The sequence below is a fragment of the Tenebrio molitor genome, chromosome 4, assembly GCF_963966145.1.
Source record: "Tenebrio molitor chromosome 4, icTenMoli1.1, whole genome shotgun sequence".
Classification (NCBI taxonomy): Eukaryota; Metazoa; Arthropoda; class Insecta; order Coleoptera; family Tenebrionidae; genus Tenebrio; species Tenebrio molitor.
Window position 1 is genome coordinate 22,251,062 of NC_091049.1, and position 27,991 is coordinate 22,279,052.

General features: G+C 34.1%; 4 protein-coding genes and 1 long non-coding RNA gene across 6 annotated transcripts in view; 3 read left to right on the plus strand and 2 right to left on the minus strand.

The window, feature by feature from the left end:
- Positions 1-27,991, minus strand: part of Flo2 (flotillin-2) — a 152,371-nt gene that overhangs the window by 75,290 nt on the left and 49,090 nt on the right. The gene's annotated exons all lie outside the window — the stretch shown is intronic.
- Positions 250-2,114, minus strand: LOC138129134 (uncharacterized). The gene is made up of 3 exons (XR_011159107.1): positions 1,667-2,114; positions 1,345-1,491; positions 250-1,284 (listed from the first exon to the last, which is right to left on the minus strand). It is a non-coding gene; the product is annotated as an uncharacterized lncRNA (long non-coding RNA).
- LOC138128005 (glucose dehydrogenase [FAD, quinone]-like) lies at positions 9,789-16,240 on the plus strand. 2 transcript variants are annotated; one of them, XM_069044191.1, is made up of 3 exons: positions 9,789-9,948; positions 14,253-14,524; positions 14,578-16,240. In XM_069044191.1, exons 2-3 carry the CDS (start codon positions 14,275-14,277, stop codon positions 16,167-16,169), a joined length of 1,842 nt encoding a protein of 613 aa, XP_068900292.1. In that variant the 5' UTR covers positions 9,789-9,948; positions 14,253-14,274; the 3' UTR covers positions 16,170-16,240. The 2 variants fall into 2 exon arrangements, with proteins under 2 accessions (XP_068900292.1, XP_068900291.1); XM_069044190.1 differs by lacking the exon at positions 9,789-9,948 and adding an exon at positions 12,762-12,924.
- On the plus strand, positions 21,166-21,916 carry LOC138128011 (pro-resilin-like). The gene is made up of 4 exons (XM_069044200.1): positions 21,166-21,288; positions 21,345-21,466; positions 21,522-21,686; positions 21,743-21,916. Exons 1-4 carry the CDS (start codon positions 21,274-21,276, stop codon positions 21,882-21,884), a joined length of 444 nt encoding a protein of 147 aa, XP_068900301.1. The 5' UTR covers positions 21,166-21,273; the 3' UTR covers positions 21,885-21,916.
- LOC138128002 (glucose dehydrogenase [FAD, quinone]-like) lies at positions 22,549-27,497 on the plus strand. The gene is made up of 4 exons (XM_069044187.1): positions 22,549-22,701; positions 25,054-25,280; positions 25,334-25,561; positions 25,612-27,497. The coding sequence occupies exons 2-4, from the start codon at positions 25,130-25,132 to the stop codon at positions 27,096-27,098; spliced, it is 1,866 nt and encodes a 621-aa protein (XP_068900288.1). The 5' UTR covers positions 22,549-22,701; positions 25,054-25,129; the 3' UTR covers positions 27,099-27,497.

Below are 27,991 nucleotides of genomic sequence, written 5' to 3' on the forward strand. Positions count from 1 at the left end.
TTAAATAATTATTCGTTTGTCAACCCGTTTTAATTTGGATAGATTTTGGAAGTATGTAAATCTTATTATTTGTTAAAATTTGAGTTAGGAATTTCAAATGATTTGGCTAGTCTACTTCATCTGCTGCTCGTCAGCGGAGATAATAACTTTATCTGCCGCTCGTCAGATATCATGGCAATGAAGTGACACTTTAGCATTATCAATCTAGCAGTATAATGTCATATTTTACTGACGTTTGAAGAAATTTTTGACATTTCAGCACACTGAATAACAAAATTTAGGAAAACAATAGTATTGCTTTATTATTAGAAAAAATACTTTCCTCGGAACAAAAATTTTATTGGATCTTCCTCTAGATATAAACCAGCAAGTAAGAACTTCCAATGCATTTATTATTAACGTTTTCATGAAGTGCATAGAAACAGTCGTAGAAACGCATCGGAATTTAGTAGATTCCACGAGATTACAAAATACAAGGGTATTGCATTATTTAAGACCGTTAAATGTCAGTTTTAGAATTGCATTAAAAATTGCTCTATAATTTGAAATAGAGGATTTAAAAACCAAGAACTTGTGCAGATTGAGGTTTACTAAAAATACGGGTGAAATTTTTTCTTTTATAATTTTTGTGACTAAAACTAATAATTTGAAACACTTTTAAATCCTATTAGGTCTGTGCCCAAACTTTTTGTTCTCTAAAAAGTGAAAATTATTACCATTCTTATATAAAAAAACGACAACATCTAAAATCAATACAAATGATACATAATTTGTGACAGTAGTCTTACCGTGTTGATTCATTACAACGTATCAATTTTTTACAACTCTGATAACGGTTAAAAAAAATTTATTCATAATAAAAATTATTTATTATCGAATCAAAACAGCAAATAAAAATTTATTAATTTGACATTTATGTTTAAGACCTTGCTTCTGGAAGTTGTGAATAACTGACAAAAACTAGATGAAGATACAAAATAGAGGTCGAGTTCAAGGACATTTTCTATTTTATTTGTTACTTCATCAGATTGGTGTGAATTTGGTTGCACAATACTTTCGTAATCTCGGTAACCTTCGCATTACGAGGCTGTGCCAAAGAAATCATAGATCGTACGCATTAAGACCCATTAGGTATTAACCAAACCATTTATTCAAATGTTATCGAAAGTGGAAACGGAAAACGAGAACGAAAATATTGCATACTGCACATTCGAAACCCTCGTTTCGACATTAATGCCTCGGAACTAGGATTAGAAAGTAAAACGGACAAGGACGTCTTCTATTCTGAAAAATTCGTGTTTAATTGCGTACAATATGAATTTGATTGGTCTAAGGTTCGATCACCTTTAATGCGCCAATATTGCTCGTGATATTTGATTTCTTAGTTAAAATGACCCAAATCGCAAGTGCTGGATGAAAGTGAACAATTACTTCTCTTGCAGAGTTTTGATTTTGAAATACACATTTGGAAATAGGTATATCGGCGCACCTCTAATTAAAAAAAAAATATAGAAAAAAATCTTGAAATTACTAGAAAATTTAAGAAAACTCCAACAACTCATCAATTATTTATTAACACTTTTAAAATACATACAATTACACAGAATGTTAACCAGGAATAAAATTATTTAAATGAAATTGTAAAGCAAATAATAATACGACTTACCCTTCAACTCTTAGTGTTTTCCAAAGAAATTTCAAAAATTTGATAATTTTCTACATAAAAATTATTGTATGCATAGATTATAACTCAAAATACTGTAACAATTTGTTTAAAATTAAAAAAAACAGAATGTAACTAACACAAAAAATCTGCAAGGTCGGTAATTGTCTTTTAAAGCATTATAAAAGTGGCACACTGACTACATCACGAAGACAACCGACCACTTCGGTGGTTACAATTGAAGTAGTTACATTTGCACTGTTCGACATAGTTTTGGCATAAACTTTTAAACCCATTGGTCACAAACATTTGCCTTGTTGCAAACCATTTTAGTGTAGCACCAATCGAATACTGTGGGAATTAGTGTGACTTTATGGAGGAAGATGGCGATTGTAGCAAAAGTATTGATAAAAGGCACGCAAAGAAATCACTTACCAAGTCAAAGAAAAACTTATAGTGATTGAGCCGTCTCAGGGAAAATTTAAATGACATTAAAACATTCATTTGGGATTTCCAAAACATTTTTTTTTCAAAAGTATTTATTTAGTTTAAGAAGAAATTCGTTTTTTTATAACCATAATCAAATTGGCAAAAATTTATTCAAACAATAGTAACTTATGCAACAAGTGCATAAAGTAGTACTTTTTCTCACGATGGGACCAGGCGCGTGCGGCAATCCCATGAGAGGAAAACTTTATTCGTGACTTCTGTACAATATTTTTGACGGCTGTCTGCAATTAGTAAAACAATCAACATCCAAACACAAATTTAAAATTTGACGTTAAGGTGCATATATTTGCATAACGTCAAAGTAAAATAATGACACGTTACGGCACTTCTTTTAACGCTTTTTACTTTCTTTTCACTACTACCACAAAAGGTATTTTACTGCTAAAAATGGTAAAATATAGTAGTTTTTCTCACAGAATTATTATAAATATCATACTGTATTCCATGGTATGTCAAAGGTCAAAGTAAAAAAATTAGTTTTATTTAAATTGTCTTGCAAGCAATAACAATAAGACTTGTGTACTTGAAGATTAAATTAGATGTTGCTTCATAGGAAAAAACTTTACAATTTTAAGATGTAGATGTACATGTGTACTGCTTCATTATGGTAATGACGTTTTACGCAATCTGAGCTAACAATAGGACACATACTACTGAGTACTTAAGCAAGTAATATCAATTGATGAATTGACTCTGTCAAAACCAAGGACAAAAAATTCTGGCATCCTGCTGGAATCTTTTTCGTAACAGACACCTGGAAATTCCGCTTAAAACTTACACTAATATACACGAGTTATAATAATGTAACGAATTAACTTTGCTAAATGAGATGTATTCAGGGTTTCGCGAAGTGAATTTGATAAAATCGAGGCCCTTGGATTCGATGGCTTCCTTATCCGATCGACTAATTGCTCCACGTTTAAATTATGGACAATTCAAACCTATAATTTTTTCACCGCCAGCATTAAATGCCATCACAATCGTGGAAGCGTTATTCGGCATTCTTGAGGTAAACCTCTTTCATTAACAACACTTTTAGGAAATTCCGCAAACGTCATTTCGGGCCATGAACAGAATGAATTAGAACTATTACAAAGGATAAAAATGTAATCCGGATTGTACAATATTGTTTGCCAGAATTTTTTTTTAACTTTCATTAGTAACTGATTAACTTTTTTCTTTATGTAAAAATAAATAGTATCCAGTTAAAATTATGAGTAGTTTTTAAACTGGTTCCGCCTTGATACTTACATTCAGATAAATAAATTTTAATGTTTTTAATTCACATTTAAGGAGATGTATTGAGGACACCAAGTCAACAATGCCAAAAAATTCTTCACGCACACACACGCACACCCATTGCGCTCATATGTGTTATCGTAATTCGTTGTCCTTGTACAAGAAATATTTGTATTATTATAAATAAAAAATAAACACTTTTTGTCTCTTTGTACTATTCTAATCATTTTGTGATGAAAGTTCTCTTTATGGAGACCTCCCCTAACGCGGACAATTTTTCTTAAGCCCTTAAATTAATGCCTCTAATTAAAAACTTTCTAATACGGCCACTTTGTAATCAGGACACGAAAACCTTCCAACTGGCTCAAATACCTCTTTATCACGAACAGTTGGCACACCCTCACGAGGTTTACACAATAAGATAAAATAAAATGTTTCTTAAGCATGTGTTAAATATTCTTTTAGGTGTTTTAGAAGAGTAGTTACGTATACATGACTTCTGCGAAAAATATTTTAAGGGTGAATAAGAGTTATTATCGTATGGGTTGCTGATGCTATATTACCATTATGTTTTTAATTATATCAGAAACAGAAGATAAATCATTTATAGTATGAGTAGACCTAAATATTGAGGTTTGAGTCTTCGAGAGAAGAAGTGACTTTGAAAGAAAAAAGAAAGAGGGGAATTAACATTCTCAAATAAACAAGGGCGGTGAAGGGAAATTTCTAAATATACAAGACATGCAGCTTCTATTTTGAAAGTAGAACAAGATATTGCTGAAGATATTTTATGAAAATGAACGTGATCAGAGCGTGAAAACATTCAAAAAATTGCTAGATAAAGTCGTTGAAAGGTGGACAAATTTCAGGTCCAACAACAATCACTACGGGGGGAAATAATCCAAAATTTAAGTCGAAAATAGTGAATGATCAGAAATAGCTATTTATGCACCAAGAGCGTTACAACGATGATTACGCCCGGAGAACAATGAATCCAGCTCGAGGGCTTTAGCCCGAGAGATGGATATCGTTCGATGGGCGTAATCATTCGGTGACGCCGTGGTGCATACAAGATTTTATTTTTCACTACCTGTTCTTTAAAAAAAAGACAAAGAATTGGCATCTTTGTGTACGCTTTACCGACATAAATACAACATTTGGTAGCCTATGAAACAAAAACAAATTGTTTATTTATAATTGTCAAATTTTCTTATGTGTTGCAATTATGATTTGATGAGGGCGTTATGAATTCATAACGCCCGTTTATTCTTATTACGCCCTCTTATTATGGCCCGGTTGTTATGGACATGTTTACGTATTTCGTATCCTAGGAGTTATCATGCAATTATACTAAAGTGAAAAATAAAATTCTAAGCAATTTCAAAAATGAAAAAAATCTGGATAAAACTTACACAGCACAAATGGAATTTCAAAGAATGTGGACTATTTTATTTTACTGTGTGGTTAGTCAGGAACCATAGCCTCAACAGCAGAAAGGTGTAGTGTTGATACTGATAATGATAAAAAGGACATTTGGTACTATTGTTGAGAGTAAATTTAATTCGTGAAAAAGAAAATTTTCTTGTAGATAGTAAATTGGCTCTGTTTAAAATCTTCAAGTGATGTATGTTAGAAAAGAAAAATTCCGGATTATGTTCTGGACTTTGTTTCATGATGATGTGTCAGGGAGAGGCGCCGTAACGACAAACATGTACAGAATATATTGCGGTGTAGTGAGTCCGCCTTCCATTTACCGTTTTGTCGTTTATGGTCTAAGGTTTTAAACAAACCCTTAGAGATTTCTTTTTCAAATGACAATTCAGCTCGATATTTATATTGTTCGTGTATCTAAAATCTGCCTAGTTGTCATGTTTTTTACAAACGCATTTTGCTGTTTAAAAAGCTATTGAGTAATTAATGTCACAATAATTAAGTATCTTCGACAACAGAACCTGCTCATTATCATGCACCTCCTTGAAGTCTGTAATTTTCTTATCAATAAATTTTATACAATCACTAAAATATTAGAAAGAAAGATATCACCCATAACTTTACAAAACCAAATATAATGACCGCGAAGTAAACAATTAAGACTAATTTTCTAATTTTTCTTTAATTTTGTAAATTACTTTTTAAAGTAATTTACGTCATTTTCAAATTGATTTTTTTTAAATGGCTCTTTACGGGAAAGTACCACAGATGTATATACTTAATAAAGTCACAACAAATAAATTTTATGGTATCTCTAATAGCTGCAGAGCAATAAATAAATTAAATATGTAGTAGCATATAATGTTCACGTTACCTTTGATATGTTTAGCATAAAGTTGGTACATGTAGTACCAAATATAGAAATATTTTTTATGCACCTATTAATTAGATAAATTGTATGACGTTCGAAGCTCATAATTTTTTTTGCACTTAGTGATTACAATTCCCTGAATAGTGGTCTCGTGGAAATTTTAATGTTGAAATTAAGTTATTTTCCTATCACGTTACTTAACAAACGATTGTACTCTTTAAATGAAATTACATAGCTTCGCCATGAAGAAGCGCAGAAATCATTGTTACTAATTATAAAAATATTAGCGTCACATTTTAATTTAAAACAAAATGTTTAAACGAGTATTCACATCATTTAAATTACAAATTCGATGAGGCATTTTTTTACAAATAAATGAAATAAAAACTACTAATTCCTAAGTAAACATAGGTTTGCAAAGTATGCTTTTAATTTTTGCAAAAACTATGAACATAAAATGTTCTGTTCTCATATGCATTGTTTGGTTTGCAAATATTCCACAAATAGTAGATTATATCATTAAGAGTAGAAGTGAGTCTTTTTGTGCTAAGCGCAGAGAGTTCGGCAACTGGGCGAAGCACAAAAAGACCTTCTACTCTGAATGATATACAGTAAGCGGATCACAAAAAAAAAATCGGACATTTATTTTCTTTTACTGCAGTTACAGTACAATTAGTCAATTACAATTTTCAAATCTTAAGACATCAATAATTCCTAGTTCTCTTGTTACAATATTATTAGTACTTGAAGGTTCAATAATGTTAGTAAAGTTTACTAAAGTCTAGAGTTTATTTTTTAACGTTGTACGGCCATCTTGCTTTTTTTGATTTTGACATCTGTCATCCGTGCACCTGGGCGTCTCGTGTTGCACCACAGTGGTACCGGTTAAATATTGGAAAATAATTTCGTTATTTCGTTTCTTTAGAGGCTTTTTTAATATGGATAATTTAATTGCGGATATTTCAACTCTTAGGATTTGAAAAGTGGTTCAAGTGCAGTTACAAAAAAAGCCACTTCAACCGTTTCTGTAGAGATACACAAAGGCGCGCTTTTCGAGGGCTTGAGGATAAACATTATTTTTTACTTATAATATAAACATAAAAATTATCGTTTTAGTGATTTATTAAACGAAAAAAAAAGATAAGTACTGGACTAAATCTAGCTTCAGCTACTCGGGTGGAAATTAACTTAAACATTTCAATTGTGAAGTTAACAATAGATACTTTAATAATGCCAAACAAATTAAAATTATTTAATTAACTTAAGCGAAAATTACAAAGAATGATGACTTAAAAGTTTGATTTAAAAAACAAAAAAAAAGCAAGATCGTAGAAGGGAGCAAAGAGAAAACATGTCTTACATTAATTACAAAATTTCTGGAAATACCATGTCCTTACTAATATGTCAGAAGGCACACCAACAAAAAAAATTAACTTAAATCGTCATAATTAATAGTTCAAATATTTAATACTTCAAATAAAACATGCATATCTCTAAGTATTTATAGAATCAACTGCTACATGAGAGATTATCGGAAAATCTCATACCTCATATCATGATGACTTCGAAACTGCAGTTTTGCAATTTACGTAGGTCGAATTAAATTTTAACGGTGAGTTATTGTTATGATAGGTAGATAATCAGCGTGCGGCGTTCAATCTTAACGGTGGTGGTTATCACTTCTGTGACGTTTTTGTAAATGTTTTAATTTCCTGTGACCGTGTTAGAGCAAATTTGATTATAGGTAATACTTTAATACATATTTTTTTGGACGCACTTAAGCACTGTAATGTCACCAAAGCAATGAAGAAAATGTAATTAAGTAAATCAGAGAATGGTGCCACAGAAAACCGAAGTTCAAGACATGTTTTCGTTGTTTTTTGAAAACATTATAATGACCTTTTTGCTTGCCTTCACCATACAAATGCAACTTACGAAAAAATTTCTACCACAAAACATACAGACTGCTGTTCTATTGATTTGACATTGGATAAGTATGCCTTGTTGGCATTTTTTTTTGTTTCTTTCTATGGTCTGTAAAATTAACACATGAGTAGAACTTAACGGCCTGAACTCGAGTTCTTCCAATAGAATATTTTTTCACATATTATATCCGAAGTGCAAAATTTTTTTGCTAATGAACGAAAACATTCATAAATGAGATCAGAAGACCAATTATTATCAAATAAGAGCACGAGACGAAGTTGAGGGCTTTTATTTGATAATAATTGGTCTTCTGACCGAATAATTTAGGATGTTTGAGTTCATTAGCAAAAAAATTTCCGATATTAAAATTTTGCACGAGGGGTATACGGCTGATTATTTCCTGAATAGAATGAAACCAAACGCATTATTTCCAATCCTTTTTATTCAAAATATATTTTTTTTTAATCAGGTACCGACATTTTTTATCAGATTATTGCATATGTGCATTTTAGAGAAATTTTATCGGGTTATTTTTTGTTTTCTCGTTTTGATTGGTCAATATTTGTCATGCAATTGGTTGCTAAACACATGAAGGAAATAATCGATTAAATTTATGGATTTGCAGCTTGTTAATGGATATTCTGAATACCACAGAGACGTTGCTTAAAATTTCTCAGTAACCTACGAGTATTTCAAAAATATACTGCTTTGCGGGAACTATGCAACATCAAAGGCATAAATGCTGCATTGTTTAACCACCTGTATTGTTGCTTACTACATTTAAGAAGATAAAAAAATTCCATCATTCATTATCTATCTCTCCTTATTGTAGTTTTGTACCGTTAATAGTTTCACGGAAAATAATATTTACTGTAGTTTCAATTTGGTTGTAGGTCGTAAAATTTTATGGTACTTTAAGTTAAAGATCTTGCGGGGCTTATAAATCCTAGTTTACCACTAGCAGGTAATATTTTAAGCAGGGTTGTATTGTACATTTGGTATATTTGCATTGTACGGCAAACGGCACGCGCCGCTCCCCAACCTTTTCAAACCCAACCATTGTGCCCGTTAATCGCTCATAATATCCAATAAAATTTTACGACCTACAACCAAATTGAAACTAGTATACGTCGAAGATCCCTTTGGTAATAGAGTTTGAGGAGGTTCTTAAAACCGAAAATAGAAAACATAAATTATTATTTTAACTGAAACATGGATGAAACATTTTTATGAAAACGCTGCAATCAAAACAAAGAATTTGCTTCAGCATTGATTGAAGGTAAAAAAAAAAATTATTTTCCATTTTCTGTGTCATCTAAATATGAACAATTTGTAGCTTAACAGACTTAATTTTCGTAATAAAAACTAAAAGTAAACCGTAGAATGATTGCTGTTTCTTCATTAACCAACGTGTTATGGAACTTCATGCAATAATAGTATATTATGTCATAAGGGGCAAAAATGAAGTTTTATGTGCCGAGGCTAGTAGTTTGGCTGCCGGAAGAAGTGAGGCAGACAAACCAGCCAAAGCACACAACCATTTTTGCTCCGATTAACATGTACATATTTTTTTTTTTTCACAAAAGCTATTTCATTATCATTATATTCATTTAACTTAATTTAATTTACGTTAATTAAATAAAGTAACTGAAAAAAACCCTGGAAAACAGGTAGCATGAATAAAAAGAGCACATTAATTTTTTTTACTCAATAACAGAATTTCAATGTCAATGGTTCTAAGAGAAAGACAACGTTTAGGTAACATAACGACAACTAGTTTGTATATTAACAATTAAGAAAACAAGTCCTATATTTAAATACAAAATATATAAAATTAAAATAAAAACTAAAACATTAGGCATATTACTATTACTGTTTATTAATATTATTATTATTAAATATATTGTTCGCAACAAATTCCGGTTTTAAAATCTTCAAAGACGTTAATTTGTATTTTGTTTCAAATAATGACTACATGGATAGTATTAAAAAAATATATAACAATAAAATGGAAAGACCAGCACATGCCAAACACGTAAATACATTACACACAAATACAACAACACAGTCAATAAATAATGTCTTTAAAAGAAATTAGTTTCATCACGAAACAGTGGGGGAAAATCCTCAATAAAACGCACAAATTCACGGTGTCTAAGAAGAGGGAGGCAAAACAACTTTGTTAACTCACAAAGGAAAGCGATTTGTAGACCGTGAGTGATCGCAAAACAAGTGTCTCAATTATAAGCAAGCAGTGCAAAAATGAGTTATTGGTGATTTTTTTTTTAACAATTTGTTTATAAAACCCGTAAGTACTTTTCCATATCTTAAAAATTCGTCGGCAATTTTTAATTTGTCAACGAAATATCACATAAACATCGTCGACAACTTAAACCACGATTTTATTTTTTATCTTTCAATCAAAAACCAAAGAGTTATTCCAAGATACTATTTTCAAATAGAAATACATTTAGCATTTATTGAATGAAAACAAAAATAAAACGTCTTGTTGTTTCATTATAAATCATTCATTCAGAAAAGTGTACATTCACTGAATTAAAACATTATTTCTCATGAAATCCTGTTTGTTATAAAAAATGCTATCGGGTGTTCATGTAAATTTATCCTGAAAGTTGGCGTTGAAGAGTCGACTGTGAACGCACCACGGATCACAGATCACAAATCAGCTGTTTAAATCTAACCTCACTTTTTGCGTTGTTTGTGTTTTTACTCTGCAGACTGACGAGTGGTGCGTTCACAATCGACTGTTCAACGCCAACTTTGAGGAGAAATTTAAATGAACACCTGTATTTAAAAAAGTGAGAGCGTTGTAGTTTTTGAAATATATGTCTCGGTCACAATTTTCAGAAATGGATAAGTCATCCCGATAAGTTTTAGTCCATATAATTTTATGGATATATTTTTACAATACGCAAAATCTTTGTTACTTAGCAACAACATGCATTGTAAAGTGCCGAGTCCCTAGGATGACCTAATGCTAATGTCAGTTCGTTCGAGTATTGTTACTTAGAGTGTGTTAAAATAAAATTTTCTCCGGGGAACATTAGAAAGTCGCGGGATATTTGAATAGATTAATTCCTGTTCAGCAAACCAGAGCGCTTGCTTTCATCCAACCAAAAATGTTTATCGCGATTAAAACGTCCTGCTACTCTGTCATCTGTCAAAAGTGATTAAAATTGCATGCTACTCCTGTCAGATTCTCAAATTGTTTTTAATAATTGTGTTTTTAATAACTGTATCATAAATAAATAATTACCTAACGTTAACGTTTGTATTCTGGAATTAATCTTGCCAAAAATAACACGACCTAATATTTTATATCTGATAAATTTCCCAATTTTCACTTAAACATTTTTGCTTTAGACAATTTTATTTGTTCATATTTGGGCATTTTTATTCAAAGCTATTCGAGCTAAAGCTCTCGGGCCTAACCAGAATAAAAATGCCGAAATTCAACTCGTAAAATCGTCAACGCAAAAAGTTTCCGTAAAATTGAAAAATTTATCCGATAAAAAAATTGGGTCTTGTTATTTACCTTCGATTATTACCTGAGCCAAAAAAAACTGTTTTGTGTTTAAGGACGTATTTTTGTGGGACAAAATAATTGTTTGTGTTTTCTCTAGAACTACGTACTTCCAAAGCATGCCTTCAATAACAAACACGCAGAATTTCCAACACAATCAATTTTTGTTTGCATAATTTACAAACCAGTATTTAATCGTGCAAATGTTCAAAAAAAGATCATTTATCTTCAAGCCACGACCTTCTAAATAATCGCGACTTTTGGCTCACTCCGGCCTGGTCATTTGGTAGTTTTCGGCATACGCCTTACGGGCGACGAAATTAGCGCGTTAAACGTTAAATGTCAAAAACACGACATGTAAAATGCTGTCTGGTGACATGTGTGGATTATAAAAAGACTGATTCAGAGTAGAAGGTCTTTCTGTGCTTCGCCCAGCTGCGGCCTCGACTGCGTCTCGGTCTTCAATTTCTGGGTTTAGCACAAAAACACTCACTTCTATTCTTAATGATATAGGGCCAGTTTATAGTAAGATAATTAAATATTTAATTTAAGTTAAATTTTAATGCGCGATTAATCCATGAATCCGAAACTTCGATTGGTTCAATCTGATCACGTGTTCAGTTAATCTCGCACTTGATTACGATTAACTTAATTTTGCTTCTGTAAACTGGCCCATAATAATCTACTATTTATTGCGTTTATTTCTGGTGTTCTTAACGTTACAAATTGAATATTTATTAATTAAACAATGTACGGGCTATTCTCAAACTCGTTTGGACCATTTCTTCAAAGTTATACAGGGTGTATCTAAAATACATGTGTTACTTTTAACACGTAGCAGAGCTTGTTAAGTGAAACGTTTTTTCTATTTGAATTTTTTACTAAAAACCATTACAAATTGATTTAAGATTTGGGATAAATTAGCCATCGAAATGTATACCCGTCTATGGGTAAGGACGAAAATTTTCTGTTGTGGTAGAAACCGAGCCTTGTCAAAAAGTTCCATCATTACGGAAAAAAAAATTAAATAATCAAAATTCTCATGGTTAAAAAAAAGAGACTAGATAATCACACAAAACGACTCGTTTGGTCAAAATTAGGGGGCAAAAAAATCTTAGAAAACATTCACGAATTTTGCAAATTGTTGTAAGTACAGAAAAGTTTCATAAATTGATTAGTGTATCCACTAGTTAAAAGTAGCACGTATTTCAGATACACCCTGTATATTTCAAAAGCTCAACTTTTTGCTACTACTACTTTTTATGCAGAAATGTACTAAAAGAGATCTCTTATGGTAGTGATGTCACAACTATGGTAAGTTACATCTTTCTGCGTCAGAATTCCAAATTTTTAAGATTAAAGACGTCAGAAATAAACCCATCCGAGCTTTCCAGACAGACATCCGGTATAAGCATGAGTAATAATTTAAACAAATAATATAATAAAGTGGAAAATCTAGCACATGCCAACGATGTAAACATATTACAGAAAAAAAACACCAGTAAAACATTTCTTTAAAAGAAATTAATTTGATTACTGAAAGGTGGGGGAAAATTCTCTATAAAACGGATAAATTTAAGGTGTCCAAGTAGAGGGAGGCAAAACAACTTTGTCAATGAATGTATAAAGGAGAGCGATTTGCAGTCTGTGAGTGATCGGAAAACGAGTGCCTGAATAATCAACAAACAGTGAAAAGATGAATTATTGGTGACTTATTTTAACGAATTTGTTTAAAAATCCGTAAGTAATTTTGAAAATTTGTTCGCAATGTTTTAATGTGTCAACGAAATATTATGTTAATATTTTCACCAGCGTAAACCACAATTTTATTTTGTATTCCAATGAAAAACAAAACTGACACAATTTCTACAAGAGCTATGCCAAGACAATTACATTACTGTGAATTACACATAATACACAACAACCAAACAGAATTTTTATTTTCGCATGACCCTGGCCTTGTTCCAACTTTCACTCGCTGGATATAAATTAATTTGCAATTTTCTTTGTTTATTTTTAAGTCAATATTGCACCTACAACTTGATCGTTGTAATTATTGTTAGAAATACATATTATAAACAAAATAATTACATCAAGATATGATATTAACATCGTACGATTTCTATAATCTCTTGCGAACCGTGTCGCATGCAATGCAATACTTTTGAAATAACTTGCCGAAACTTACCTCTTCCTTTGAACTCTCCTAAAAGCCTAAAGCCAATTGCACCATAAGTCACAGAGCAGCTTTATTACAAAAATTCAACATGTGGTTGCAATACCGGTGATGACAACAGTAATCTTGAAAGTTGTAAATCGTTACAAAATTCATTTTGACGACGAGTTATCAAATTAACTATCTAAGTACTAATAGTTTACACACTTCAGACAATGTGGTACAGGTGTCGACTAACTATTTGTCAATTGAAACAATTATTTATGAGACAAAAAAATAAGATTTCAAAAATTACAACAAACTAAAATTTTTGCTTTATTTACGTGTCCCAAAATTTTTGTCAATGATGTTGTTTGTTTTGTGACATTTTTATGCGTGTTTAATAGCTATTCTCAATACAAGTGAGCAAAGTATGGAAGTTGGGCGTCTGAGCCGAAGGCGAGTACCCCAACCGTACGAGTGATTAAATGCACGTTTGCTCATGCGTGTTGAATCTGATTTTTCCATGATCATAAAATGGAGCCGCGGATTCGAAATTTCGGGCAGTATTTTTTGGCACTTTTTGAATTTTGAGTTAACTGTAGTAAGTGTATTTAGATCATGGCTTTCACCTGCTGCCTACCCCGTATTATGGCGCAAATCACTATTTTTTAATGTAAATAAATGAAAATGACAAAAACATGACAAGAGTAAAAAATGAGGTTATATTAACGTAAACTGTACATACTATCATTATCTATCTGGATCACTATTTTTCATAACTGTTAAAATCACGGAAACAATAACTTCTACAAAATTAGCCCAACTCACGAATAACAAATTTCATGTGCCAAGCTGTTTTTGTCAACCTGTATTTACAATTCCAGACAACATTTAAGTGTGGTACTATTAGCTTTCAGATAAAATATAACAAAATGATGAAATTTCAACTTTACTACCTCACACTCTTTGCCATAATCGCCACCACAAACCAACAGTCAGTCTTGGAAGGTATCATCAATCTTCTTCAAGAGGGTGGAGCACAAACAATTCTGGAACCAGAAGATGCTCGAGTGCTTCTACCCGAGTACGACTTTATTGTGGTAGGCGCAGGAACAGCTGGCTGCGTACTCGCCAACAGATTATCAGAAAATCCCGACTGGAACGTTCTTCTAATAGAAGCAGGTACGTCGTTCCCCAAATCTATGTTTTCCAAATTAACAGCACTTGTCCAACAGGTCGCTCCGAAAACTATCTGATGGACATGCCCATCTTGGCCAACTACCTCCAGTTCACGGATTCCAACTGGAAGTACAAAACCGCTCCCAGTGGTAGATTCTGCATGGGAATGGACAACCAACAGTGCAACTGGCCCCGTGGTAAAGTAATCGGGGGTTCAAGCGTTCTCAACTACATGATCTACACGAGAGGCAACAGACGGGATTACGACCATTGGGCCGCTCTAGGCAACGAAGGGTGGTCCTTCAAAGACGTCCTCCCGTATTTCAGAAAAGTCGAAAACTTCTCAGTTCCGGACGCACCAGATCCATCCTACCACAACAAAGAGGGATACTTGCAAGTGAGCTATTCCCCCTTCAAGACGAAGATTGCGGATGCGATAATCGACGCTAGCATCGAGAACGGTATCAACTATGTGGATTACAACGGACCAATACAAGTGGGAGTTTCGAGACTGCAAGTAACGATGAGAGACGGAGTTAGGGAGAGTTCCAGCAGAGCGTATCTGCACCCCATCGGAAGCCGTCCGAATCTGCACGTCAAAAAAGAAGCGATGGTGAACAAGATCTTGATCGACCCGAAAACAAAGCAGACGGTTGGGGTGGAGTTCATCAGGGACAGGAGAAAATATACCATTAGAGCTAAAAAGGAAGTGATAGTGTCCGCTGGTGCGATAAATTCGCCCCAGCTGTTGATGCTGTCAGGAATAGGACCTAAGAAACACCTCACCCAAAAGGGCATCCCGGTGCTGTCTAATCTGAAGGTGGGGTACAATCTAATGGACCACATCGCCTTAGGAGGACTTACGTTTATAATCGACCAGCCTTACTCCCTCAACACAGAGAAAATGATCACGACTGAGAACATGAGACAATATTTGAACTACCACAAAGGACCTCTATCAGTTCCCGGCGGATGCGAGGTCTTGGTCTTCCACGATTTGAAAAATCCCACAGACCCCGACGGCTACCCCGACATCGAGTTGCTCTTCCAGGGCGGATCCATCGTTTCCGACCCCCTCCTCAGAAAAGACTTCGGCATCACTGACGACATATACGAAGCCGTGTACAGACCCATCGAGAACTTCGAATCGTTCATGGTGTTCCCGATGCTGATGAGGCCCAAAAGCAAGGGACGTATAATGCTCAAAGACAGCAACTACAGATCCAAGCCTTACATCTTCCCCAACTACTTCGCGTTCGAGGAAGACATGGACACCATCATGGGGGGCGTTCATCTAATTTTGAACATCACGAAACAACCAGCCCTGCAAAAACTGGGCACGAGATTGCACACCATACCGATTCCTCAGTGTCAAAGGTACGGATTTGGGAGCGACGACTACTTCAAATGTATGGCGAGACACTTCACCTTCACCATATACCACCAAAGTGGGACATGCAAGATGGGGCCGCCCACCGACAAAAAGGCCGTGGTCGATCCTAGATTGAGGGTTTACGGCATCAAGGGTTTGCGGGTGATAGACGCTTCGATAATGCCGGAAGTTCCGGCCGCGCACACTAACGCTCCCACCTTCATGATAGCCGAAAAAGGTGCAGACATGATCAAACAAGACTGGTCGAAAAGATGATACAATTTCTGTGATTAAAGTAGAGTTAACATAGGCGAATAATTAAAATAATAATTAAATTAACAAATCAACTGTTTGTTATTTATTAGAGTCAGCAATTTACAAAAACTTCTTGTTTTGGTGAAAGTGACAACAGGAAAGGCGAATCACTCATTGTGATTATTGATACATGTTCCAAACGTAATCCTTCCTCAAACACGTTATTTGTAGACCTATGTCTTCAAACTCATTCACTTTTCTTAAGTTTGTTGTGTTAAGCTAGTCCACGTAATTAGTTACGTTTGTGTTCCTTTTATGCATCCTCGGAAACACACCCACTTCCTAACGGTTTCTTAACAGTCTTACGAAAATACTTCTTTTTTACAGAATGTTAAACATGCTTCAGTTCAGGTTTTAAAGGAATTTAAACGTGTCTTTAACCTTCGCGGTTACCCAATAGTTTGCGAAATCTTTCCAATGGCAGATTCTCACCCTAACCAAGTATGGAATTACCACACATTATTTTTTTCCACTTGGTTATTTTTTTAATTAAGCGGGCAGTATTATTAACCGCAACATGTTTTTATTTTTTATACCATTAGTTATAATTTAATACGATAAAAGACACTCATTCGGTTTTTCTCGGATGATTTCTCAGAAAAAAAAACTACCAGTATAATAAAAATAGAAATAGTTTTTCTGCTAAATATATTTTAAACTTGGTAGAAACATCTAACTGGTACAACTTATACTAGAATTTACAAGAGGAGTATTATAAATGTTTCTAACATCGTAGTTGGCCTAGAAAACCACACAAATTTTGGATGTGCCGTTAGTCCCATAACATGAGACCTACTAGTATCGCAGATAGGTCGCGGTACTGGCGGGAGTTTCTGTCAACTGTTATGAGTGTCATGTAGGAATGTATCTATGTAAAGCGGCACACCTAACATTAATCGCCCAGCCACCTACGATACTAAAAACATTTGAACATTAAAATTTATCAATACCAATTATGAAAAAATAATAGAGAAACAGGAAATTACGCATGTCAAAAATGATCCAAATTGGAATTAAAAAAGAAAAACCATTGTGTGGCTCTCTAAGCAAAAGACTTCGTATGTGAGAATTAACAATCTTCAAATTTTTACGTATTCAAATAAACCAGCCCACTTTAGTATTGTCAAAAGTCTTCAGACTATCCAAAATTTAATTTTTTTAGCTGAAATTAATTTTCATTTGGCTACAAAAGTTTGTAAAATCAAAATCTTCATATTAAACAGTATTTTTTAATAGCCCGAACCAAATTTCAACTTCAGACAAAAATTTGTGTAATCTGTAATGTGTCATCATCCAGCCTTCATAACACTCTTGATGCGTTTGTTACATACTCTTCCATTAGCGTACAAAAGTGAAAGGTTAGAGTCTTCAAGCATTGTCACCTCGTTACACATTTGGTATAAATATTCGAATTCTTACAGTCCTTCACGTCACTTGCCACGAATTATTCGATTCTGAATGAATTGATCTTTTCGTTTTTCATTTTTGCAATAATTTTTGTAGACAAAAATTACACCCAATCCTCTTCCATATCTGATTTATTATAGTATTGCCGTTATAACTTTTTATCTGCTCCGCCCACATGAATTGACCAATAAGAAGCAAAGTCAGATTCAACCTGTATAATTTTTTATCACATTTGCTATGCAAAAAAAAGAAAATGTAATGGGCGGGGCAGACAAAATGTTACGTTGTCCTTACTATAGTATCTTCGTCGGTAGTCACCAAATTTCGGCTGACCTTGAATTTGACAATTCTGGTCTACAATAGATGAGCTGTATGCAAACGTTTTGATACTTCTATGTATAGTTGGGTGCCTACACTTTACGCATGGCAGTAAGTTCTCAAAGTCGAGTAGTACGTCATGTGGTAAAAGTGTTTAATATGACAACACAGGACACCTCTTCAGCAAAAGGGACCATTAAATGTCGGGTATTTTAAAAGGTTCAAAGCTAACAAATTGTTAAAGCCATATTGTAAATCAACTTTATTATTATTACATATTTGAATAAAAATGTATATGTATTTGATTTTACCATTTAATGAATATTTTAAAGATAAGCTTAAAGTAGAATGTAAATAGTTAATGCTAAAATTTCTAAGGATTTTTGCTAACCGGAATGTTGACAAAAACAATATTTCATTTCATTTTATTATTATTTATGTATAATTTCCATTAAAATATTTTCTTGCCATCACCTTATCTTTTCGGAACACTATTGTAGTTATAGTAGGAGGAAAAGATACTGGAGACGACTTATACAGGGCTTTATAACGTACTAATACTTTTATGAGGGTTGGAACGGTGGAGACGGCCCATTGCTGTCAGCCATCATAAATTACTCAAATTATTGAAGGTTTAGAAATGGGCCGTATTTAAAAACATTTCTTACTAGGGGTCTTCACGCATTTGTGCTCTACAATTTTTTTGAAATTATAAAAAATATATCGCACCAATCAGGATTGTCATACTCATAAATATCATTTTACCTGTAACATCACAAAAGTAATCCCCAGGGAGTGAAAATGAAAGTTCTTAAGACTGATGATGCCGAAAGATTCACATCTAGTGATGTGCGAAATGTATCTTGCACCAACTACGTCATACCTGAAAAAAAAGAAAACATTTGAATTCACTGCATATCGAAAACAATCTTGACAAATATTGTTGTGTATGGGGAGTGGGGAAACATGCAAAATGTACATCGTGTATATTAGCATATTTTAACCGTAAATAAGTTTATTGTCCCTGATGTGGAAGGCGCTAACCGACATAAAAGCCATGATTATTTTTGCACCACCATTAAAAGTAGTGCTGCATACACATGTCAGATAAGTAATTGTTATATACGGGTACAGTCCTCTCAATAGCGACCACAAAAATAAATAAAACACGACGGCTCTGGGAACTTCAAAACTGGCCGTTTTTAGAGGTGACCGTTTTTCAGAGGTGGCCGAAAATAAAGGGTTTACTGTACAGTGTGATTCAAGTTTTATGGCCCGGGCGAAAACACCCACTTCTAATCGATTTAAAATTTTCAAAAAATTCAGGAATGATTGTGTATCGCTGTATACTTTGTAAAAATTTCAATTTTTTTAATGCAACAGGTAAATATTTCGTTTTTCATTGAGAGTCCTTTCAAACATTTAGGAAAAGTCTGGTGTCATTGAAATCATGAAAACGTCACTGGTTTTTGAAATAAATTAAAGTGCAAAATTTAGCTATGATTTATTATTTAATTAGGCCGTCACTTTCACAAAAGAGGTTGAGGTGGGATATTTATGGTACCCTTTAGGAACTAAAGAATTCCTAGAAAAGTTCTCAACAGATGTTTACCAACAATGAGGTATTTATGTATGACACTGTAGTTTTAATTTTTCGGTGTTAATGTTAAAATTGGAATAATTCAAAAACTAGTGTGTTCTTTGAATCAATTTTGAATTATGAGCGTGTACGAAAAAATATTTTTTTTTTGCTCAAAATCGATTTTTTTTAATTTTCTGGTTCGGAATGAAGTGACACGTGAAAATTAATTGCACACATTTGAAGTCTCACATCAAGGGAATGTAACCCTAACGTTTCGTAATTTTTACTAATGTTTTAATAGGGTAAATCGTGCGGGAGGTAAAACTCGAATCACCCTGTATATGTAAATGCGGAATTTAGTTGATGCGTCTTACATTTCTAAAAATAATGAAAATCAAAAAACGACTTATCATGACAAGAAATCCATAGCGATCAAGTTAAATTATATGGTAGATAGCGAAAGTCCTCTTTATAGAATTTTGCACTTCCATATTTAGTGCAATTTTAATATTCTGCACATATTGTACAAAAAATTTGCACAACGAATCCTTGAGATTAAAATTATTGGATTTCTTTAAATATTTATCACAATATGTAGATTAAACATGGACTCATCACTTAGACCCTGAATAAAACACATGAAGCGGGTTAGGCATACTAAAAAAAGGTATAACCTCCTCATGTATTACTTGAGTATTATTATGCTGCATTTCGGTTTTTCCTTGACTGCTATTCATAATGCAGCTTTCAAAACATTCGAACCAGTCAATTAGCCAGATCTAGCCCTCAGCGAACATTGTTTTTTCCAAAATTGCACTAACACCTTCATGCTACTGATTTTTCGACGATAAAGAAGTGATGATGGAGGTAAATGAGCAGCTCGAGGCACAAACAAAACAACTTTTTCCGAGGTTGTCAAAACGCCTCTGCATCGTCACATCAAATGCATCAATGTCCCAGATCATTGTGTTGAAAAATGCAAATCTTTGAATTTGTCTAGTTTTTAGTTCTATGTCAGTGGCAATAAATAACGAACCACCTTCACGGACCAATAAATTTGCACATTTTGGAGGTTTATAGGGAGGTGTAGCCAATATTACATCATTGTCAAAAGTAAATTTAGTAATGAATAATGTAACGATGATTAAGCATTGTAAACACTGCGACAAACTGAAAATTATTTTGGAAATAAAAAAGAAAACGAACATGAAAAGTGTACATTTTGCGAAGCATTTTTTGTGTGGCGGAGGCGACGGTGCTCTTCGTTTTCCTGAAGAAGCTTGTTAAATACAACCAAAACGTAGATTTTTCTTTTTTTTTCTTTAAAATATCTAACTTAGAGTTGAGCAATGTAGCATTTAAACAAAAATCTTTTACTTTGTATTTACACAATGTCATTAAATATCCATTAACACAATAATAAAGAAATTATGTGAGCATTATAACAGACCACACATGAAAAGGTTTTATCTTCACTATTTTTTAAAACAAAAAATGTACCACTTTTTCTACCAGTCCAAGTGACAAAAGCTCCTCGTGGGTGCGAATGTAAAAAATCCAGTCCTAACACAAGTCGAGTATTTTCGTAAATATTTGACAGAAAAATTTATTCATTACTAACCGCTTGAAGCGACTTAAAAACACATTTTTCAAATTCCTTATTATAATATTATATAGATGTTCAGATAAACACACAGACAAAAATAGGTATATAAACAGGCGGTCCCAGGTAGAGACATTAGTGCCTCGCATAGTAACATGATGGTCAGAGTGGTAAGACAATATATTTTGAATTTGCATTTAAAAGCTTGAACCAACATTATTTACAGTACGTACTAGTTCTTTTATTTGCTCTTGCAAATGCTCGCGTTCCCAGATCCGACACTGGAAGTAGTACCCCACCAAATTACAAACCAAATGAATTTGAACTAGAACAAAATCGCGCTGCAAGGTAAATTTATCATCGTGTATTGGTACTATCTGGTACTATCCATTTCCTTATATAGGTATGAATTTTCTTCCAACGTTGAGGACCACATCAATGATTTAATGCAGCAAAGAGACGAAGTCAGAGATGGGTTGAATGTCAAAGGGTCTTATTCGTACAGCGACGGGTACTACAAACGCACAGTACATTATGAAGCAGACGACAAAGGGTACCGAGTGACTGGGTTAGTATTTTTTACCACTTGGAATAACTTAGAATGAACTGATGTTAATGCTACAGGGAAGAAGTCGTACCTTTGGACGGACCCAAAATTGATCTAACCGGTACTGCTTCAGTGAATAATGCCGCCCACGGAACACGCATCACTTACAAAGTACAAAGTATTCCTGTCCCAGGACCTGTTGGTAAAATTGTAGACTGAATGAATTTAAATAAATATTAAGTATGTGTCAACTTTTGTTTTGCTTACATTTTCATAACTGCAACACCTGAAATTATATCGTTACATAACTTTTGGTGAAAGTAAAAGATCATTCTCTTCTTGCAAAATTTCGACCAAAAAAGTCGACTAATTTGTACACCAGTCTTTAACCCCCAAAAGCACAACAAAATGTGTAATTGCATTGACCAAATTATGTTCCCTTCTTAATAAGAACTGTCACTTTTCCAACTCGTTGCCAAAATACAGAAACCTTGCAATTAATATGGTTAGAGAAACAGATTCGTTAAGAATATGATTATGAATGGCATAAAGTCTATTTACATTCTAGACTCCGATCAAGTTCAATCTCCTGCAAGAGAACTCACTGCTAAAGGTGAAGGTTACTTTTACTAAAGGTCCTTGACCCAACCAACTACTCGATTCTACAGTAAGTTCACAACTAAAACAGAATAAAACCGAAAACAAAACAGAAACAATTACCTTACAACAATATTACAAGAAACCTGTTTTACACCCATTTAAATATATCGTGCAACAGTTTTGTTGTAATCCACTCAATAAGAAATGGTACCATTAACCTTAGGCACTTTCTTCAAACTAGGTACTTAAAATTCAGTTCCTCTATTAAAAAAAAACAGTGATAGAAGACATTATATATCGAGGTGGGGGTTGTGCAATGGCAATCAACTTCTGTAGATCAGTCCGACTAAGAAATAGTTAAAAGCATGTGTGTGTGCATCATCAACAATCCACAAAAATTCACCTAGTGTCTATGTTTTTCATGCTCACCTCGCAGGTAATGTTTTTTGTGTCACCCTTGCTAAATTAGTAGTCACAGGAAAATGTGACAGAAATATTAATAACAACATTCTTCGAACAAAGACGTGCATGACGGTAATACATATTATGTAGAAAAAGATAACTAAAAGTCATTCGCAAAATTCTTGCCAAAATATTTCAGTTTACATTTACTTTGTTCTTACGAAAATTAAAAGACACAAATTGCCACATTTTTTTTGATTCTGATTAACATGGATGAATATACACACTTTCATATTGTTTTTTTTTTTAATCTAAAATTCAATGTCACACATAATTTGCTTGCAATTACGAAAAAAATATTGCTGCAAGAACAACCATAATTATGACACTAATATTAATTAACTCATTTATAAAGTGTTTTGTGAGATGTTACAATAATAGGGCGTTGGTACCACCAACTGGAAATTTTTAAGAGGAATAAATTGTCAACAGTGGAGGTCTTGGATTTTCTCATGGGCTATGAGTCATATCTGCGCAAACGACGAATATCGGTCTAAAATAGGCGTTACAAACCGACCGGAAAACATCGCCATTCGTTTCGTTAGTTTCGTCTCTCCTCGTAGATAGTTATGTACAGTTGCGGCCAAATAAAAGCGACCACTAAATTGACATTTTTGTCATCTTTATAAGTTTTGATACACTGAACACTAAAAAAATTGGGAAATCTAAAATTTTATCATGTAAATCAGATTATTATTAATTGTCAGCTTATGTCAGTTTTATTCGTGTCAAACCAAGTCTAATTAAACTATTTTGATTAATCATTTCGGTGACAATGTCAGATAATTCTAACCTCTTTAAAAAAACCCAAATTAAACAGATTAAAAAGCATACAAAAACAAATTTTTGTGTACGTCAATTTCCCATTTTTTTTGGTTGCAAGTGTAATTCAGGGTTTTAAAATGAAAGTTTATCGGATAACAAGAGACCCATACCTGTGGCACAACATAACACTGACCGATGATGTCAATTTGAAAAATAAAAAATTCCTGCCCAATTTTATTTGGCCGCAACAGTACATATGTATTTCAATTTGAAAGTAGTCAATGTTTTCAGTTTTCATTTACAGATTTTTCACTTGTTTATCTTCCACCTTCGCGCAAATATTTCCAAGGTCACAGGCCATGAGAGATTCCAACACGTCCATCATCTTAACAAAATATTTACTTTCGAAAAACTCTAAAATTTATATCAGATAAGTAATAGTACTATTATGCACGAGTCTTATGAGAAGCATTTTGTAGCAGGCACGGGTTTAGGGCACGAAGAGCCTACGAGGAGTGCCATGAAGAAATGCTACAAAATGCCTTATAAACCAGATATCATTCACTATTTTTTCGAGTTTGCACCTTTTAAGTCATTTTTAAACGAAAATGAACAATTTTCAAATTTGGGGAATTTTGTCGTGGTTGACAACAAATGTCATATTGTTTGGAAGATTCAAATTTCAATTGTTATTAACAAATTAAAAATGAACGAAGACAATTTTGTATGTACCCCGCCAAAAATACGAGATTAGGGTTAGTCACACTACCCAAGACACGTCTAATGTACAAAGCGTTCCAAAATTATTGTGGTATCGTAGCAGGTTTTAACAATTTGAGTGTTTTGAATTTTGACGCATACTAGGAAAATGATACGAACTATCAAAAACCGTCAAAATGACAGGTATAAGAGAGGTTAAGGTATATTTTTTCCTGGTAGGGGGTTGCGCGTGCCATTTACTAAATCCTGCAACGAAATGCGACCTCCCTATTGGTTAGTTGGATAAAGTAGCCAATAGGGAGGTCGCAGGTTTATCAACCAATCAAAATTAACTAAATCAGTTTGTAATGGTTTTAAACCAATTACAATTCCTTAGGATAATAAAATGTTCTGACTAGTTTTTATTGGGTAAATCCATGCATCATTTCATTTTCTTGTGAATTTTCGAATATTGACAACAAGCAATGAATGACAGAAATGATATTTGACACTTGTCAGCGGCTTCGAGGTTATGTTTGGTGTAGCATAGTAGGGGACTTTTATCGTGGAAAGGTGGCAAACTATTTTTTCCGATCCTGCACCCTACGATATCACAATCATTTTGGAACACTTTGTATATTCCACGGAAACAAATTAAAATTCGTTTTGTTTTGGCGTTTATTTTGACATTTACGTCAAGATCAAGAATGCCAACCTTGAAAACGTAAATGGCATTAGTTTGTTTCAAAACGCATTTTTTTTTACAAACCACTTACGTATGAAATACATGTCTTTCTCACGTGGTCGGAAGGAAATATATATTTTATATCTTTAAATCGTAATTTAGAATTTTTCTTTCTAGCTGAATCCTGCCTCCCACTCGCAGATTACCACGAAGAAGCAAAAGAAGCTTTACAATCATTAAATTATTATTTAAAATGTTACGTTGTCTCCTGATCACATCACTTCTTTTTGGACCACTTCCGGTTTCAAGCGAACCTGTGGATGTAGTTCTCGAACAAGCTAAAACTAAATATGACACTGCAAACAAAAGAGCAAAAAGATTTATTCAAGCGACGAATTACAATGGTATGAATCTGAAAAAAACAACTCAACAATCACTAACATTCTATTGGTTACAGAACCGTTAAGAGATACGGATTACAGTTTCGATTTCATTGTTGTGGGTTCTGGTTCTGCAGGTTCCGTTATAGCTAATCGCTTATCCGAAAAAAACTGGACTGTCCTGCTACTGGAAGTGGGAGAAGAAGCAACCGTACTAACTGATATACCAGTGATGGCACCGTTATTCCAATTTACAAATCTAAACTGGAACTATTTAATGGAAAAACAAGACAACATGTGTCTTGGTATTTTGCTTTGTTCTTGGTAACTCTCGTCTGAAGAATTTTCTTTTCAGGACTGGTAGATCAAAGAATGGCTTGGCCTCGTGGTAGAGCGCTCGGCGGTACCACCATTATTAACTACATGATCCACGTGAGAGGAAATCGACGTGACTACAACCGTTGGGCCAACATGGGAAATCCTGGATGGTCCTATCGCGACGTATTCCAGTACTTTATCAAATCTGAGGACTTCTTGGTACAACGTCAAGATCCAGGTTATCACAGTACTGGAGGATACCTTGGGGTCCAAGACGTACCGTTTCGAACAGAATCGGTCCACGCTTTTGTGCAAGCAGCTCAAGAAGCAGGACATCAGTATGTTGACTACAATGGAAAACGGCAAATGGGAGTGTCGTACGTACAGGCTACTACGAGAAGGGGACTGAGGTCTAGTGCAGAGGAAGCGTTCTTGCGTCCGATTCAGCACCGACGGAATTTGAAAATTTTGACAAAAAGTCGTGTCACCAAGGTACTAATAGACCCGAATAGTAGGCAAGCTTACGGTGTACAATACGTGAAAGATCGAAAGTACCACACGGCGATAGCATCAAAAGAAGTGATATTGTCAGCAGGGGCGTTCAACTCCCCGCAACTCTTAATGCTTTCGGGAGTAGGTCCTAGACAACATTTAGAAGACTTGGGAATTCCAGTCCTTCAAGACCTTCCAGTTGGAAGGAAACTCTACGATCACATAACATTCCTGGGTCTAACTTTCACAGTAGATCAACCCATAGTGAGTGACCAATCTGTGATAGAAAGAATAGATTCTTTTCTAAGACTAGTGCTAAACGGAGATGGACCTCTCACAAGTCTAGGAGGTGTCGAGGCGCTCCTTTACTTTAAGACAAACGTCTCCACGGACCCCGCACCCTACCCTGACATGGAACTGATTTTCATTTCCGGAGGGATGCACACCGACAAGGGACAGTACTATCGCAAAACATTTAGAATCACCGACGAGATCTACAACGCCGTCTGGAAACCATTGGAAGACAAATACGCCTTCTCAGTGCTACCAATGCTGGTGCATCCCAAATCTTACGGTCATCTGGAACTCAAGTCCAAAAATCCGTACCAGTGGCCGAAGTTCTATGGCAACTTTTTCACAGATCCCGGAAACTACGACGTCAAGACCTTCATCGCGGCAATCAGAGAAGTACAGAGGATAGTCCAAACTCCGACGTTTCAAAAGTACGGGGCTCAACAAGTGAAGACGCCTATTCCAGGTTGCGAACATTTGATATTCGATTCGGACGAGTACTGGGAATGCGCCCTCAGACATGTCACAGCAACTTTGCATCATCAAGTGGCTACTTGCAAGATGGGGCCTAAGACTGATCCTGAGGCGGTGGTGGATAACGAGTTAAGGGTTTATGGTATCAGTAATTTGAGAGTCGCGGATACGAGTGTGATTCCGTTGCCTTTGACGGCCCACACCAACGTTCCGGCTTACATGATTGGTGAAAAAGCGGCAGATTTGATAAACAAGTATTGGACGTAAAATCGATTTAGAAAAGAAAATAAATTCGCAGCTAAAATGCTGGTTGCCTAAGTCATATACTAGCATTTAAGCTAGAAAAAATATTAGAGTCTACAGCCATAACTAATTGACTACAATATCTATAATTAATTAGGTTATTATTGACAGTGTTAGACTTTAATTTAAAAAACAAATTACTTAATTAGTCCATACTTGTCTGTTATTTCTCATTACGCTTATAATAATATGTAAATGGTGTTCAAATTAAAGCTTTAAAATAGTTTGACCAGAACATTGTAAACAGACTGCGTAAGTGATTTTGCTGTTAAAGGTCATTTCTTTTTTGTGGTATGAAACAATTCACTTTCAATACCGCAAACTGTGTAAAGCGATTAATAAAAATATTATGTATTATAGTGAGTTGTTCCTACATCAGAAAAAAAAATTACATAAAAATCAGATGTTGTGCAATATTGTGCACATTTGATATCTGATTTATTCTTCACGCTTCAAAAATGTTTTCAGTTGAAAATTATTACACGTGACGAACGACAGATATTTTTCCTGGCATATGTATCATCAAGTGGTAGTTTAAAAATCATTAAAAGGTAGTTCAAAAGTGATTTTGGTTTAGATAGTTGTATGCCTTCTAGTACGATTCCAAATGAAAGTATGTCTGAGTGCATTTTGGAAATGTGCGTCAGCCGTTGATGTTATCAAAATTCACTCGGAAAATTATCAACTTTAAACTGAATGAATGCTTTATTTTGCCCTACGAGTTTTCCGATTCCTGATTATATTTTAAACATAAAACAGTAATGCAAAAAAATAAACAGTTTTATTGCTACCCCCACCCTTTTCCTTCTCTGTTCTTTCCCACCCCTTCGCTTCCTCAAAGCTATTTCGAGACGGTC